The following is an 18,069-nucleotide window of genomic DNA, read 5'->3' on the forward strand; positions in this document are numbered from 1 at the left end:
AAGATATGATTGCAGCGCAGACAATGAAGAGACGGGCCTTCAGGAAACTAGACTTTTTGAGTTTTTAGCTATATACTCTCACTTTATGGTGTTCCTGTATGACTGTCTGTGTGCCTACTCACCGTTAAATGCCTTAACTTGGAAAGCTAGAATTGGAGCTATTTCAATAAACCCCTAGAGCGTAAGTTATTTAGGCTATGGGGCCATCCATACACATACAGTACGTACGCAATGAAGGGGGAGAGGGGGGTTTAGCAAAAGCGTACATCTATTGTTTAAATGACTCATTTCTATTGTTCTTCTGCGTACAAGGGGGGAGGGGGTATCAAATTTTTGGAAAATCTTTGCGTACATACTATTATATGAATGGACTATATGGACGGCCTCTATCACAAAACTGCATGAAAAAAGTGGAACGTGGCGCGGTGATGCAAAGTTAAACGAATGTAAACGAACTTTTTTCAGGCTTTTGAAATAGATTTACCACACAAACAGTGAAAAAAACACTCTAAGTGAGGTAAATCTATTTTAAAGACCAAAAAAAAAAATTTGATTGACATTCACCCACTTTTGGATTCAACTTTACTCACGTGCACATTAACTTTTTGTACTTTGCCGGTATCTTGTTTTACCAAGTTAAGAAGGACTTTCTCGAGTTACGACCATATGATGGTCTTTAAAGCTCAAGAAGCTCTATAAACAATAAAGCTAGTTATTAATATAATAACAGACAAAGATAAATTACAGTTTGAACAAATATCAAATGTACATTTGAAAACTTGAGCAAACTTCTTTAAAGATTCCAGAAAAAGAATTGAAATCATTGCTGAAATAAACTTCTGACTAAATTACAGTATTTAGTATTCAGTTTGAAAGACAAGAAACAAAATTTGACATACAAAACACTTTTTCCAGTCAACGAATCAGCTCATCATCATAACCAGTCTGCCATTTTGTTTGTTTTGATTTGCACAAGTAATATTGTAATTCGTGTTATGGTGTAATCACTATACTTTTTCTATAATTTGCATTTATAACACTCGCTTCAGCTTTTCAATGCTAAATCGAAACTAATAAAATGTAATACGCAATAATGGTAATAGCATATAACGTAATATGAAAATATGTATAACATTTACCGCTGTATAATTTACCGCCATATTTTTGCGGAACACTTAATTGACCGGAAAGCCGATTACGACGCAAACACAAAAACAAAAACAATTCGCAAAAAATCGAGATTCCAGTCCAATATATTGCGTGAAGCTATGAGTGCCTCCTCAGTCGCTGCGCTCCTTGCGGGGGCAAAAATTGAATTTCTCAAGAATGGTTTATCCAATTGTCTTCAAACTTTCACCAAAGATGTATCGTACTAAAGTTGATCATTTGATAAAAAGATTTTTTCAAAATTTTGATGACGTCAGCAGAAAATAGGATTTTTCGTTTTTCACAAATTTCTGCTGACGTCATCAAAATTTCGAAATAATTTTTTTTTCAAATGATCAACTTTAGTACGATACAACTTTGGTGAAAGTTTAAAGACAATTGAATTAACCATTCTTGAGAAATTCAATTTTTAGTTTTGATGACGTCATCGATTATTACGTAATAATCAGTTTTTGCGGTTTTTCGTGAAAATCAGCGAAAAAACAATTAGGTTACACATCAGGTTAGAAACTACATCATAATACCCTTCATGTTCAGTCAATTGTTTGGTCATTTTCTGTCGACTAATGCGACCTAAAAATTATGGTAATTTTCAGTTTTTGAGACATGCCATAACTTACCCGAGGAGTTCCTCCTTTGGTCATTTTCAAGGCAGAGCACAGAGTTATACGCTGGTTTTTTATAAGTATCAATAAATTTTGGCTGAGCCTGAGATTGTTCTTAAATTTCTATTGTTCTGAGGGCCTAAATCGTAGGCTGGTGTTCTTGTAAAATTGTTCTTATAAATAGAAAATTGTGTAATTCGCAAAATACATCGTTTGTGGGCCAAGTTATAGTCCAACCAGTTTCATTTGGGAGTTTTTTTTTCACATAAAAACAATTGAAAAGTGCTTGTTGTATATAAGGGCGTTTTTTTTTCATATGATTTATTTTCTAAATTTTCGGAGCTAAATTTGTAAGAGTGAAACTATGTAGGGCACGACAGGGGGGGTCAACATCCAATTACCAGACCCTGGCCCTTAGCTAGAAAATACCCCGAAAATATTATCAAAACAGTCTGTATTTCTTAATTATTTTTGTGTTGTGTTATGTTAAAGAAAGAATATTTATAGCACATTTACATACATTTAGCATTGAAAAAATAATTTTTTTGAAGTTTCTCTTAGTACCGTGTTTGTGCAGGATAATAGGGGCTGGGTCCTCTTAAATTTTACAAAATCAAATTTGTCAGATTGGTATTGGTACTAAATTAGGGGGTGGGTTCCCTTTTTTTTGAAATTTATGATTTTCAAGTTGGTATCGATACCAATTTTGGGGTGGTGGTGTTAACATTGCTGAAAAGGTCAAAAGTTGGGTTTTTGAGCTATGGGTTGGTATTATAAATGTTACCTCCCCCCTGGGCACGAAAAAAAAATTCAAGTTTGTTACAATTTTATATTAGATGCTTTCGGTTTGTGTTTCCTTTTAAAAATAACAAACAATACACAAAGACAATCAAAAAATTATATAAAATTTTCAGTGATTTGAAATCAACATTATATACAAAGTGCTACAAAATAAAATTCTACAATCGTGTACCTAAATCATGAAAAAAATATGTCCTGAATTTAAAGAAAAGAGACCTGTAGCAACGGTCGTTTTTCCCTAGTCTGAATCGCAGACCTCCATCAAAACCACAGGGAGTATGTAGGGGGGAGGGGCGTACGGGGTTTGCGATTTCCTAAATACCGAATACATTTGCCAAAATCTCCGAAATCCCGTAAAAAATACTTGCAATTCCGATACCGATTTTTTTGGGATATTTTTCCTCGTTTTGATTAAGTTTTCATCAAATTTGATTTTTCAAGTATGAATTCCGAAAAAGGGGGATAAAAACTTTATAATACCGAAATTTCTAAGCAAAAATTCATGGATTTCCGATACCGATTTCCAAAGAAAAAAGGGTCGATTTCCGCAATTCCGAAATACCGTACGCCCCCACTATGTAGACTATATACATTCTGAAGTCAATATCTCAATCAAGCTGAATTTCGTATTTCCGCAAATTTCGTTACACAAAATATTGTCTATTCCTCAAAACTACATCCACTAAACTAGAGTCAATTGTCTTTAAGAGCGCACTTTTCTTGCAACCATATAGAAACCACTTCCAAGGGAATTACTGTAATCACGCTGACATGGTCTCCACATGAAAAAGTGCACGTTTTAAAGCGAATGCAATTTACTCTCGGGTACCTAATAGCCGTCCCCCCCCCGCTAATTAATTTTTCGAAAATTTTCCAACCAGGACATTCTTATTCCAACCCCCCCCGCTTATTAATTTTTGGGAAAATGTTTTTAAAAGTTCCCTCTTTTGTCCTAATTCAGCTGTATTAGCCTCCTTTTAAAAAATTTTCCACCCAGGACATTTTTATTCCAACCCCCCTGCTTATTCCAATCCTCCCGGCTATTAGGTACCCGAGAGTAGTTAGAATGCCAAGACACGTGAAACGCTGCAAAAGTGAGTGAGAAATGTATTGCAGCAAATTGAATTTTTTCGGTGAAAATGAATAAAGATTCCCTTCCTGAACGACGACGTAGGTACACGTTTTTTTTTTTTTAAGAAACACACTTTTAAGAAACATGAGGCTCAGAATGCCTAAAAACTAAGAAACATATAAGAAACATGCTGAGGCTGAGAATGAGAAAATAACATTTTTTCATCCGGTTTTTTTAAGAACCTACCAATCCAGCATTCCACGAGGTTGAGTATGTCAAAAAGTTTAGAAACATGTAAGAAACATTTAAGGCTCAAAGGGCCGATTTCTTAAGAAACATTGAGGCTGCTTGGTAAAACTAGTTTCTTAAAAAAAAAAAACGTGTATGCTATATCGCCCTATCTTTTCAAAGAAGTCTTGAAACACATCACAATTTGTTAAAAACCCATTCAAAACATCGTCTCGCCATAGCAGAATTTGGCAGTTTTTATAGTGCAAAAATAAAATTCAAGGGCAAAGCTTGAGTTCCATGCTCGCCACAACAAACATAAGTGAAAAATATTCTCTACTATTTCATAATTTATCTTTAAATATATCGTGATCTGCAGTATATAATTAAAAGATATGTATCATATAAATCTCTGCCAGCAAAAATTATCATTTCACACTCCCAGTACAGAATTTACTAGTGCCTAGTTTGAGTGCGAATAACCTGGTTTCGTAAATTTGACGTAGTAACTACAAACACCATTGTCTTGCAGATAGACTATAACTAATGTGGTCTACCAGCAGAGCTTTCAGATACTGTTCTCTTTTTACGTGTGGGCCGTTCGCCTAACAAATCTTTAATATGCTCAACGATCAAACCAACAGCAACCGAATTATCTGCACCACGTGGTATGATGACGTCAGCATATTTTTTAGTCGGCAATGCAAAATCTTCGAAAGATCTTTTCACGAATTTCGTATATTGATCTAAGACGGCGTCAATATTCCGTTTATGTTCTACGGTGTCCCGTAACACACGGCGCGCTAGACGCGTATCTGAGTCCGTATCTACGAAAATTTTCATATCCAACATATCACGCACCTCCTTGTTATACAGCGTAAGAATTCCTTCAAAAAGTATCACGTCTGACGGATAAATCGTCTGATACTCTTCTTCACGTGAATGCGTGGATACGTTATACGTGGGAATCTTGACAACGTTTCCTGCTTTGAGTTGTTTCAAAGATTGAATAGCGAGCTCATCGTCGAAAGCTGTCGGATGATCAAAATTGAATTTCCCATTCTGAGCTAACTCACGTTCTTCACCAGTCAGCTCACGGTAAAAACTCTTGTGTGCTAGAACAGTGACACGATTTGTCACAATTTCTGAGTTTTGGCCCAATTCTTTACAAATGGTGGAACAAACTTCAGTCTTTCCACAACAACTACCACCAGCGATTCCAATCAAAAACGGTTGAACTGAATTTCGTGTCATCTTTGCATAACTTTTTTCAATATTCTTTTTTTATGTTTTTGTTTTTCGATTACTTCACTGAAACGCAAGAACAAAAAACGTCAAATAAAACTTTCAAATCAGATGAACTGTTTTAGTACCTACCTTTTTTACAGTATAGATTTTGACAGAAAATTTCATCTGTTTGAACTGTTGAACTGTTGAACTGTTTTCAGAGATTTTAGAAAACGTAAAATGTAGAAGCAGCAAATATATAAAAAAATGAAGCGACTGTTTAATTAGAAATTTCCGTCATTATTCGTGACTTCATCAGCATATCAAGATTCAGAGATTTTAGGTATCATTATATCTCAAAAATGATTTTCTCCAACATGAACAGAGAAGTTATCACAAAGTTTGTTCTACTTTCTTCATAAACCATTGGATGAATTAAGTCACCGACAAAGCTTATCAAAACATTTTAAATCTCAAACAAAATATAGATATAGTCGAGTCAAGTCACATAAATCTAGCCTTATAATTAACTTTGATAAAACAGACCATGACCTGCCATGACTATTATAGTAATAACAGCAGTTTAAATATTGTATGCTAAAAATATTTTAAGAGTTTCTCTATCCTTTTCGTAGAAAAATAAGAAACTTAAGTCTGTCTCAAAGCCTACTACAAAGAGCTGGAACTTCGCTTTTTAGTACGAAATTTTTATATGAAATATTCAAATATAGATTTCAATTAGAAATGCTAAAATATCTTTGCTCGTAATATTTTTCCAACGGTGCATAACTTCTAACGATAAATCCGTTATATGAGCAAACGAGTGGTGGGTCGCGTACCTTCGAGACAGACAATATTTGCTATTTTTTGCAAGTTAAACATAAAGATATTCTTTCCAAGAAATTTCATAATGGTTGCTAGTGTAAACAAAATATAATGAATAATAAGCTAATGAATTATTTATGCAAAAGGTTTCTAGGAAGCGAGATTAAAAGAAAAGCATTGAAAGTAGAAGTTATTTTTTGAAATTTTTTGGAAAAGAAAACAACTTTTTTGTTTTAGAGAGAAAATAGCAGTGTCCCCAAGAAAAAGAATTGTGCTCTAGACTTTCAGAACAAACCAATGATAAATGAGCCTAAATCTTGAATGATGCATTTATCCAAGATAAAAGTTCAAAAATGTATTACAAACGCAAACCAATTTACACTTGTTGTATAAAATCATTACAACTTACAATTTGAGCTCGCATAATATACAAACATCAATGCGATCAAAATTCATGTAAATTACATTTTTACAATATAAAAGAACTTGTCATATGCTAAATAAGTATATAATTCCATTACTGATATAGTATTTCTCAAGACAATACTGTACTCTGCTGCAGATCTTTAGTTTATTTGAACAGAATAAACTCAAGGTCTCTCTCTACAAAAACAACACAATCTTTTTTTACTAGTACCTTCTCATTAACAAATAGTTTGTACTTTTCACTATAAGCACATTTCCTTTTTTAGCATACCAGTAAAGAGTAAAATGCTGCTGCTTTTTCAGCCAATTCGTAAAAGATTATAAATTGAAAGTTTTATGAACGTGAATGTCTTTTGAGCAGTTTTAAGTCAGTTTTTAAGTATATGAGATGCAAGAGAAGCAAAATCTACAAAGTCAAATGACAAAATTACAACATGGTGCCAAAGGATGGTTTGAATAAAAAACTGAAACTAAATATCATATGTAACAAGTTCTCTTTTAAACTTCTTTTATAACCATGTTATAAAAAACAGTTTAAAGTTTCAGAACCAAATCATCGTGTGATGAAATTCAATACACGTTTCTTTTATAAGAACAAAATATATAAGAACATTTTAAGGCTATTGCGGACTCGAAAACACCCAATTTCTTAGAAAAATGGGTAAAAATGATCACAAAATGGTGAAAATAAGAACATGTTTAAGAACATTTTTAGGCTTAAAACCCAAAGGGATAAGAACATCTGAAGGCTTCAAAAATTTTAGATGTTCTTATAAACAAAAACGTGTCGCCTTTTAATTTTTATTTTTGAGCAACTATTTTGTAACAGCTAAAAAATTCATGACCTTTTCATATTGTAAACAGTGAGTATTTCCTCCCTAACTTTAATTATGAAACTTTTACTAAAAAAAATTCAAAACAAGTAAGCATTTTTCCTTTTTCCTTAAAAGGACCAGAAATAGTCGCGCGGCTGAGGTCGAAAAAAGTGGCTAGAAAATGATTTTCGTGATACACCTCTTAGATTCCACTTTTTTCGATGGAAACTCTCGAATTAGTATATGTAGATTCCAAAATCAAAAAGTTTCCACGATATTATCGTGCAAGTAACGAGTAAATGGCGATTTTTTGCGTTTCCAGGCAAAATTGCAAGGCTTGGAAATTCATGATTTTTGGGGGGTCTTCAAATTAAAAAAAGACCTATATCACATGATAGAGCTCTTCAAACTGAGCAAAAAAGTGTATTACACCAAAGTCCCAACTTCTCTAGATCAAAAGTTATGGGCCTATTTGTGGTCAAAAAGGTGTTTAATTTTGCATAAATTAATGCAGATTGTGGGGAAATTCCCTGTTTTCCATCAGTTTTTTACCACAAATAGGCCCATAACTTTTGATCTAGAGAAGTTGGGACTTTGGTGTAATACACTTTTTTGCTCAGTTTGAAGAGCTCTATCATGTGGTATAGGTCTTTTTTTAATTTGAAGACCCCCCAAAAATCATGAATTTCCAGGCCCCTTCCAGGCCTTGCAATTTTGCCTGGAAACGCAAAAAATCGCCAATTACTCGTTACTTGCACGATAATATCGTGGAAACTTTTTGATTTTGTAATCTACACATACTAATTCGCGAGTTTCCGTTGTTTTTTTTGGAATCTAAAATATGTATCACGAAATGAAACGTTTTTCGACCTCAGCCGCGCGACTAAAAGGACTACTTATGTACAGGGATTCTCTATCAAAAAAACGTTAAAACATAGTATATACTCCAAAACATGGACCTTGATAATTCTAGAATTGGCTTATGTGCCATCAGCTGACAAAATTCACTTAAAGAAAGGTTTGATGCATGTACACGCTTTTTTTTATAAGAATACACTTTATAAGAATGTCCATGATGAAAATGGCCAAAAAATTAAGAATATGCTAAGAATATCACCATCATAGAATTTTGCTACTCAAGCTAAGAATGCCATTTTTAGAGCATTTTCAATTGTAAATTGTCAATTACCCCCAAGTAAGGCTCACTCCTTTCACAAAAATGCCATCTCATGCTTGAGAAGTATGTATTAAATGTTAAATCTAGTCTGAATTAGGGCCCTAACCTAAGAATATGATGTAAGAATATTTTAGGATGATTTTCCCAAAAAAGTTAAGAATATCCATGATGAAATGGATTTACACCATTCTTATAAAAAAAAAGCGTGTATTACTTGAGTGAATGTGATTGTATTACTCAACTCATGAATAAATTGAAATTTCTCTTACATCTTATAATTTATCCGAAGTACACGTTTTTTTATAAGAGCATCCAACATTTTTGAAGCCTTCAGATGTTCTTAACTTTTTGAAATTTAAGCCTAAAAATGTTCTTAACATGTTCTTATTTTGACCATTTTGTGAGTATTTTTGTCCATTTTCTTAATAAGTCCACAAAGCCTTAAAATGTTCTTAACTTGTGCTTAATATTTTGGCTATCGTAGCTTCATGTTCATATATAGTTGGTTCTTATAAAAAAAACGTGTATAGGTTGCCTACTGTTTAATCAAAAAATTCATATTCCAAACATAATTCTGCAAAAATAAATGGATTTAGTAAGAAAGAGAAAACAGGGTAAAGAATTATATATATCTATCTCTTCATTACATAATGATTTCTGTGCTAAGAATTACTATACTATACTAAAAAATGCTTAGAACATTTCCGATTACATTACCATCGTGTGGCCTTATATTAATTTACAGATTTGAAAAGAAAAAGCTTTTCAACCAGAAAAATTGTCACCCTCCCCTGGATAATCCACAAAATCATTTTCTAAGCCAGAAAATTATCCCCCCCTATTCCTAGAAAAATTTCTTCCATTTGAGACTACTAGTCTACCTACATTTTTGTAAATAAAGGGTTGGCAAATCTTTAGCTGCACACAACAGATCTTTTGCTAGTAAAACAAACAATGAAAATTAATTCACACTTAAAATAATTATGCATTTTATAATGTCATAGAATGCACTGAGCTTAGGGATGGGTAGCCCGGGGTCCACTTAGAGCTTTTTTATGGTCTTTTTGGCGCTGATAAGTGGCCCGGTAGTATATGGTAATATGCTTTTGCTTAGGCGGACTGTAAAACAGTCCGCCAGATTTTTGTTGTTTTTGGAAGGTAAAAACAGTACGAAGCAATGTTTTTATTTGAGAATAGGGCATTGCAAATCTGTTATTGATGGTTGTTTCTCATTTTTGATTATATCTTTCAACTCCAAGCAGTTTTATTGTTATTTGGATTTTTAACATTTTTTCTCAAAATAGCGACCTCGCCAAATGCTCCTAGTCTACTTCAATGGACTCAGCGCCATAAAAAATTATCAAAAAGCAAAGTTCAGCCAGAAGTAGACTCTAGTCTAAGGGATGGGGGGCTAAACCATTTTTGTTTGATTGGGGGCTGTATTTTTCAAAATATATTGGGGGTTAGCTAGCTAGGGGGGCTGAGTGTTGTGTAATAGAACTGGGGGCATAGCTGATAGGTTGAAGATATTTTAAATTATGTTAAAAATCTATGCTGTCGGGAAAGTTTTATCCCTCCTGAAAAGATTTTTTGCCTGAGGCGCAATAAATTTATAGACAATTTCCATGCAAAATTTCTTTGATATTTTGCTTTGTGAAGGTGGGGGCCATGTTTCTAGAATTTAGCTGGGGGCTACTTTCCTTAACCCTCCCCCCCTGAAAAATGCTGGGGACTGGACCCCTCTGCACACTATGAATGTGTCATTGTTTTGATGTTGGAATTTTTAATTATTCAAATTGGCACATAATTATTTGGGGCCACAGAAAATCATCCTCTAAGTGCAGGGATTTTTCTAAGGACTTTTTTATGTCCATATACCGGCCAAAATACTCAATCTAAGATCAAATATTCGAAATTCAATCCAAAATAGAAAAAATTTTTATAGCAAAATTTAACTTTTTGTTGTTTACAAGCAAAAATAACTTGTATTGTCTACTTTTTCAGTTTTTTTTCCTGGAGCTTTTCCCTTTTAACCCCTTAGGACCAGAACCCCAGCAGCTCCCAGCTTCATAAATGCACAGCTTTGCTGGGCTGATATTCTCGGGCAAAAAACTCAATCTAAATTTACAAAAACGGCCCCAGCTCAATTTATGTGCTTTGAAAAATCACTGAAGTGTATGCACCTGTAAAGTGTGAAATTTTTAATGTAAATAAAGGACCAAACTTTTTTTAAACTGTTGTTTGCTGTAACTATGAAAATAAACATCAACTTTCAAATATTCTTATTCATTTAATGTTATATGGCAAGATGACCCTTTAGAACAGAAACATACACATAAAATGATTTTCCCACCTGTGGGAGTCTTTATTAAAAATAACATTTTCCCCTTCAAGAAGATAAGATACATAACTTTTTAAGTTATTGGACTTTAATAACATCTGAGAAGTTTTTTAACATAGAATAAACCAGCCGAGGCTGGAAGGTCAGCCAATAGAGCTTAGCTAGATAGCTTTAATAAGTGGGTTAACAGATGTAAGAGATGTACTGAAACAGAGTAGACCAAAAATGTTGAATAATGTACAAAATGTGAAACATTTGATAGCTTGATTTAAAATTATTTAAAACAAGCCTGAGAGCTCCTCCAACCCCCCCCCCCCACGAGAAGATCAAAGTATACTTCTCTTTAGCATTGTAGCACTGTTTCTACGACATCAAACAATTAAGCTATAGTTCATTACTATAAAATAAAAGAGAAACATAGTGTAATTAAAACTTTTTGTTAATTTCATTCCAGTCAGTTATGATACATTTTCTTCTGTTGGATGTAGACAATATCCATATCTAACCAAAGTGTTATCTAGAAATAAATTAGCAAATTGCCAAAACGTCAGAACCAAAATAAAGATATCCATCAAATATACATAGAAATTGTACTTTTTGTTTTACCTGATAAAACTCCAATAACACTTTAAACTAACAAGCTACAAACTTTAAGTCACAAAGCACAAACTCCAGAAAAACACAATTTGCATCAAAATCTTTGCAAAACGTAGTTCATATTTATAACATTTCAACAGGAACTGTATTTTGGTAGACTTGGTCAAATTACAGAAACCATTTGTCAGTTGTCTGCAAGGCCAATGAGTACGTAAAAACTGACTGCTATTCAGTCAAAGCCATAATTTGGCAAGGTCAGAAAAACATAATTTACATCCAGTCTTCGTAAATAAATTTTGTAGTTTAGTACCGTCAAGTTACACAACATGCACACAACCATCTTGAAGACTTTGCTGGTCGCAAATGATAATCGAAAGCAAAACTTAAAATTCATAACTATTCAGGGAAGCTCATTTTTCCCTCATTTTGCTTTAAACTCCCTTTTGATTGGTCTATGAATTTGGGCGATCGCTTTACCGACAGAATAAACACACGACCATAATAAATAAATTCAACCGGGCAGCGGAGTAGCAATTAATTTCAACTGGGAGTCCTCTCTTCTGTGCCAAGCACTGGCAGTGTTTTTTAAGCTTTAAAACAATGTTAAATGAAGACCAGATGGATCTGTTTGTTATGACTGTGCAAGTTGTGACGTGAGTGTGCATGTTGTTTAACTTGACGGTATAATTCATTAAATTCTAGAAACCATTTTTCATAACTTTCTGCAGTCCGCTTTCTGCAAGTCTGATAAGAGATATGTATAAAAAGTTATCGCCATTCATTCCATTCCATCATTCAGTCAAAACGTGCGCCAAGGTTAGAAAAGGTTAGAAAAACACAATCTGCGTCCGGAACTGCGTGAAAAATAGTTAGATCAATTTCAACAAGAACTGTATACATTAATATTAATATAATTGATCAAATTTCAAAGACCATTTGTCATAATTTTGCAAGTCCAATAATAGGAGATGTGATGTCATCATTTGGTTCCCGTCATCTGACCGACCCTGATTTACGGTCAGCAGGTAGAGTTGGAGAGTCGGAAAGCTTTTCCGCTGCTTTGCTGGATTTCCAATGTCGACCTCTGCACGCTCTGTGTTTACAAGTTTTCAAATCGAAGTAGCGAGATGCATGCTAATGGAGAGTAAACCGAAAACCAGTTTATCCACGGTTTCTCAATTTCTTAATTCAGATCAGTCCACACGGATTCCCTTTCAACAAGATGTATAGCTGCTTCTTAAAAGAAAAATATTTTCGACCGACGGACCGACCGACGGACCGACCGACCGACGGACCGACCGATCGACGGACCGACGGACCGACGGACCGACGGACCGACCGACCGAATGACCCCCACTTTTAAAAAAAAATGACGGGAATCAAATAATTTTTTGCGATTCGCCTTATCAAACACTTCCAAACCAAGTCCAAAAAAGCACGATTGCATCCAGGCTTTATCAAATTTAGACAGTAGCTGTACTTTTGTAAACTTTATCAAATTCCAATAACATTATAACACCATCAATCCCACCTAGAGGAAACAAGAAAAATATGTTTTTATTGCAAAAACTGATAAAAAGTATCAGAAAATTCAACATAAACAAAAACTTGAGCAAACGGCTTTAAAACTTCAAAAGATGTAGAAAAAGAATCCCCTTGATGAAAATCATGTGTTTGATTTGCCGAGTTAAAAAAATAAATGACAGAAATTGAAGCTTGCAACAGATTTGCACTGGAAATACTTTGGTACAACAAGAAAATTTTACCTATTTGAATGCTCAGCTTAGGCTGACCAATTAAAAGTTTTCTTTGAATTCATAATTTCATATCACAGGTTAGTCCCTTCTGTTGTTACACATGGCTGAAAGTATCAATTAATCAATTAAAGTTTATATTTTGAAATCTGATCCACCTCCAGAAAGTACCTGGACACAATTTCAAAGAAGTCACTTAGTCCACAAAAGTTATATAACTATTAAAAAGTTATTCCTACAACTAGGGGTGGTCCCTTATTTTGTATGTTCATTATAGCCTTAATAGCTTATTTCCAATAATTTTTTGCCTCCTCAGTGAATTTTTTGTCTGAGGGATTATATTATACTTTTCCTTAAAGCATTTCTGAACTTCACTTTCAGTCAATCACACTAGTAAATCTAGGCTTCATAAAAAAAAAAAACATCAGTCATCTACAGGATGTGCCTGCAACAACAAGGGATGAGATTTACTTGAATGAAGTTCCAAATTCCAAGTCAATTACATTAACGTGAAAGCTTGAAAAAAAGGACAAATTGCTAACATGCAGTAGTAGCCAGCTAATCAACCAACCAAAATATGTTTTGTATATTGTCAAATTTTTCATTTACGACTTTCTTTTTTTAAATATAAATTTCATCAAGTGGCAGGTTTTTTTCATAAATTTTCTGTGGCCCCTAGTGCGAGTAACTGATTTTTAAAGCAACTTTTGCACTAATCATAAAAGTTTCAATCAGATATTCCACTCCAGCCTACTTTTTTTATTTCTAATATCCAGAGAGAATTAGGTAGTAGGTTGGTCTAATGTCAACGCTGAATGAAACTATATTAATTCAGAAAGGAATGGTATTCAATGTCAGCAGTCAGTAGCTCTAAAGCTCTAAAACAGCATCTAATAACATGAAAACCAGAATATGATTCTTCAATGGGAATCAAAACTATAAAGTGCACTTACAAACATCAATGTGTCAGATCTAACAAAATTTATAATGGCACTGTCATCATTGACAATAAAACAAAACTATATTCTGTCAAGAGCCTTGTAAACATTCCAACTACTTCCATCGAAATGATCTATCACAGCTCAGTCTACCATTTTAAGCGCGGTCCGAGGATTGAGCTGAGAACTCTCGCAGGGGATGAAAAACTTCAATCTGTCAATCATTTACTCAAGCGAAGAGTACGCGAAGCAATTCTAGCTTTACGATAGTGCTGTGGATCACCAATGGACAGATGTATAGTATTCAATTATCATTATCCCTTTATTTTTATTCCTAGAACTTTTGCAAAAAAAGGAAAAATAGAAAAGTTGTATTTTTTACTGGCTCTATTCACATACTGAATTTGAAAGGATCTTCTATGTGGCGTTTTTTTTGCAAACTTCAAAAAACTGATTTTTGTCTCGCCTTTGCGGGATTTTGGCTCAAGTGCTTGAGTGCAGCATAAGATACAAAGTCCAAATATGCGTTTCCCGTAATTTTTGTATGAAGAGTTAGGTCTACACTGGCAATTCTGAGTTTCCTTTCTTATTTCTAAAGAATGTTGTTGATGAAATTAGTGGGAGCTGTTGAGCTGTTGACTTAAGAACAACTTTTGGTTAAATAAACTCCATAGTGTTCCTTCTCCATGCTTTTTTGCTGACCCTAAATCAATGAAAATTACATTCTTACCCTTTCAGGACTATTAACTGCACTTGACAACACAACTGAATAACCAAACTCTATTCCTTTATTTTACAATCAAAATCTCTAAGCCTACGTTTATAAATCACACCTCCACTGTTATCTATTAACTTAACTAACTTGCTGTTGATTTTGGCCTATAAGCTGCCTTCCAAATCTGCATTTTCCCTCCTTTGGTTTTCTGGCTTTCCATTTTCCTTTTTCTTCTTCTACTTTTCATATATCTTTAAATCATAACTTGTCTCGTGCAGGAACAGAACCGTACATCCGCTTAGCTACCTAGGTACTTATTCTGTGTCTTTCACACTTGTGAATACTTAAAATCAAGGTTTCTCTGATTCCAGTTTCTACAACTATTCTTTTCTTCGTGTGTTTTCCTTCCCTTTTTTATTCACGGACTACTACACATACATTATTTATAAGATTGCATTCAAAAATAGAACCCCAAAAAGTGAGGTTTTCAATCACAACCACTTTTTAGCCCACAGCGTTGACATTCTTGTGGCTGCTGCGTAGTACAAAATTCCATAAAATAAGCAAATTGATGAGCTTTCCAAAAATGTGGCCCTCTTTGAAGTTGAGTGATTCAGTCTTGAAATATAAGATGGCAAAGTGAGGGCAGGTTTTGTGGCTGTATGTCATGTGGCTCACTCAACAGGTTGGCTTATATGTGCTGTCCTGCTTTAAAACTTCAATATTTTTTAACCGTTGTTCTTGAAATTAGTAGTTTAAGGTCTGATAAAGATATTTATGGGTTTAATTTGTGGCTGCAGGGTTTTCAATAGGCTTAAAATGTGGCTTCAATCATACTTCAATCACTAATTTATCAATTTACACATTCAAGGCTGGGTTTTGTTTTCGAAACATGAATATTTGCAAAGCCTAAAGCAAAACAAACACAATCTGACACAATACAGTGTTATTTTAAGAAAGAGTGTACATTTTGTGGCTGCAAATACAATTTTTTGTAACTATAACCTTCTGAGCTGTTACATTAGGTATTAGTTGGCATTTTTAGGGTTGGCTTATGTACTGTCCTGCTTTAAAACTTGAATATTTTTTAACTGTTTTTCTTGAAATTGGTAGTTTAAGGTCTTAAGATACTTATGGGTTTAATTTGTGGCTGCAGGGTTTTCAATGGGCTTGATATGTGGCTTCAATCAAAGCATATATGAAAAAAATTGTCAACTTTGAGCCGCAATTTTAGCCCAATGACCCAATAATTTTGGTTCCATTTTTGATATTTTGTGGATAAACCCTTTTGCTACGAGTTTCATCTGAAAAAAATGATTCTTACTCATTGATCAAATTTGTGGCTGCTGTTTTATCAACATAGTGTTTTTCTTGATTTGTGCCGCAATTTTGGCCCATTTTACAAAATCTTTTTTTTCAACCTACTTCAACCTACTTTAGAGCCAATATTGTGAAGTTTCGTTTTAAAAGAGTTATTTTTAAAAAGGATATTCAAATTTCTTTTTTTTTTTGCTGTTTTTGAAAACCTCACACAATTTTTGAATGCCATCATAAGGAACCTTACGCCTTAACTTAATAGCTCCGAACCTGGAGCCTATTTTTCCAGAAAGAGTTACAGCCTCAAAGTTCTTTATTGAGTTCATTATTTACTTAGCTGCTAAGTTAGGATTTGCTAAAGTGCTAAAGTATGTAACTTCTGTATGTAATCCTACTAGAAAACACTGGTGTAAGTTCAGTCAGGCACATCCTGGCAAATTATCGGGTGTGCATTTGCATGGGGTATTCGTCACCCAGTGTAAATGAGATAGGACGTCTCAGGCTAAAAGCGTGAAAATGAATAAAAATGAACTTCAAACTGAAAAAGGGAAAAAAAGAAGAAAACTGGGAACTTTATTTTTTCATTAAAAGTTTCTTCAATCTTCGAAGACAAAATTGACCCATGGAGAAAAAAATTTCATCTATGCAGTTCTTTGAAATGAAGCAAAATATTTCCAACCCGGTTCAATTAAACTGGGTATTCGGCGCTATTACGTCACTTTCGTTTTCGACCCCGTTCATTTGCCAATGGTTGCAAGTGAAAAATACGGGTCAAGTTGAACATTTACAAGATCTTCTCTAGCAAGCTTTAAAAGCAAGGAGAATAGATAGGTCATAGATATAACTAGAATAAAAAAGAAGCATAGTTACAAGACATATTCCACATGTGCGATTTTACATTCTCCAACAAGATGAAAGCGCGGGAAAAAAGTTAATTTGCCGAACAAAGAAATACTGATGTCATAGAGAGCAAAGAAGCGTTCGGCAAAATATAGTCAAGTAACAGTTTTAAAAACAAACAAGTTATTTTACAGAACAAAAATCTACCGATAGTTAGAGGCAGAAGTGAAAGTTAGGCAAAATAAGCCGTGTTTGGCCAATCATGATGCTTCTTCTATATGTTCTACGCAACTGAAAAATACCCCGTTCATTTTCTGAACACTGAACCCAGTCTTCTTTGTGAGTTGTTTTTAAGACAATTTGATCTGCAAAGTAGATCACTATGTTCATTTTTGGAGAGTCATTATGTAAACCCATCCTCCCCAGCAGCTGCAAAGTGGAAAATGTAGTAAAGTTGGGCTTCCATCATCCATGCATTATCGATTATCCCCATCCTCTCCTCAGAAAATTACGCAATAAAAATTTTTATTAAATTTCGCCAGCATTTACCTAGCTATAAAAACTTTAACTTAAATGACTGATACCTACATTCTTTATACCAATGATGATATGAGCTCTTTGTTGTTGCTTTGAGAGTAAATATAATCATTCAGTTTTGTTTGGTCATTTGAGTTCATGGGCTTCGGACTAAAATGGTCTCTGGAACTGGACCCTCAAACTGGACCACTTCGGCTAATCAGCGCCAGTTGAAAAACAATTAACACCCTGGCGGAGGGCATAACACAGAACTCCCCCGCCTCAACTATTTGAAACAGAAAGCAAAAGTGACAGGATCGTCCAGACCAGAGTACACAGTAACCAGGCTAAGTACCGTAGAGTCGTTTAATCTCGACATACGTCTTGCAATCTCGACACCGGATCTGTAAAATAATCAAAACAAACCTTGAATGAAATTCTTGGTATCATTCTTATCGAACAAGTTCATCCATCAAACTAGAAGTTCAGTAAACATTGCAATCCTTTCAATTAAAAAAACAGCCAGTTTTACACAACACACGAAACGCATGCAAACTTCCTCGTAACTTTCTCGTGTCCATCATTAAAATTTTACAACTTTATTACGCTTCAAGTCACGTGATAAAAATAATTCGCGCGCTTAGTCGACCTGGTTTCCATTTCCTTATTATTTATTGCAAGCACACGCTCTAGGCGCTAGGAGGCCGC

General features: G+C 34.3%; 1 protein-coding gene across 1 annotated transcript; it reads right to left on the reverse strand.

The window, feature by feature from the left end:
* Positions 1-4,034: 4,034 nt before the first annotated feature.
* On the reverse strand, positions 4,035-5,174 carry LOC136803190 (uridine-cytidine kinase 2-like). The gene has a single exon (XM_067059925.1). It carries the CDS (start codon positions 5,125-5,127, stop codon positions 4,417-4,419), a length of 711 nt encoding a protein of 236 aa, XP_066916026.1. The 5' UTR covers positions 5,128-5,174; the 3' UTR covers positions 4,035-4,416.
* Between the last annotated feature and the right edge of the window lie 12,895 nt (positions 5,175-18,069).

This window comes from Clytia hemisphaerica, unplaced genomic scaffold (assembly GCF_902728285.1).
Source record: "Clytia hemisphaerica strain Z4C2 unplaced genomic scaffold, Clytia hemisphaerica genome assembly, whole genome shotgun sequence".
Classification (NCBI taxonomy): Eukaryota; Metazoa; Cnidaria; class Hydrozoa; order Leptothecata; family Clytiidae; genus Clytia; species Clytia hemisphaerica.

What these genes read in the sequence shown, in the direction of transcription:
- LOC136803190 (XM_067059925.1), bottom strand. Translation starts at nt 5,127, where the DNA reads ATGACACGAAATTCAGTTCAACCGTTTTTGATTGGAATCGCTGGTGGT.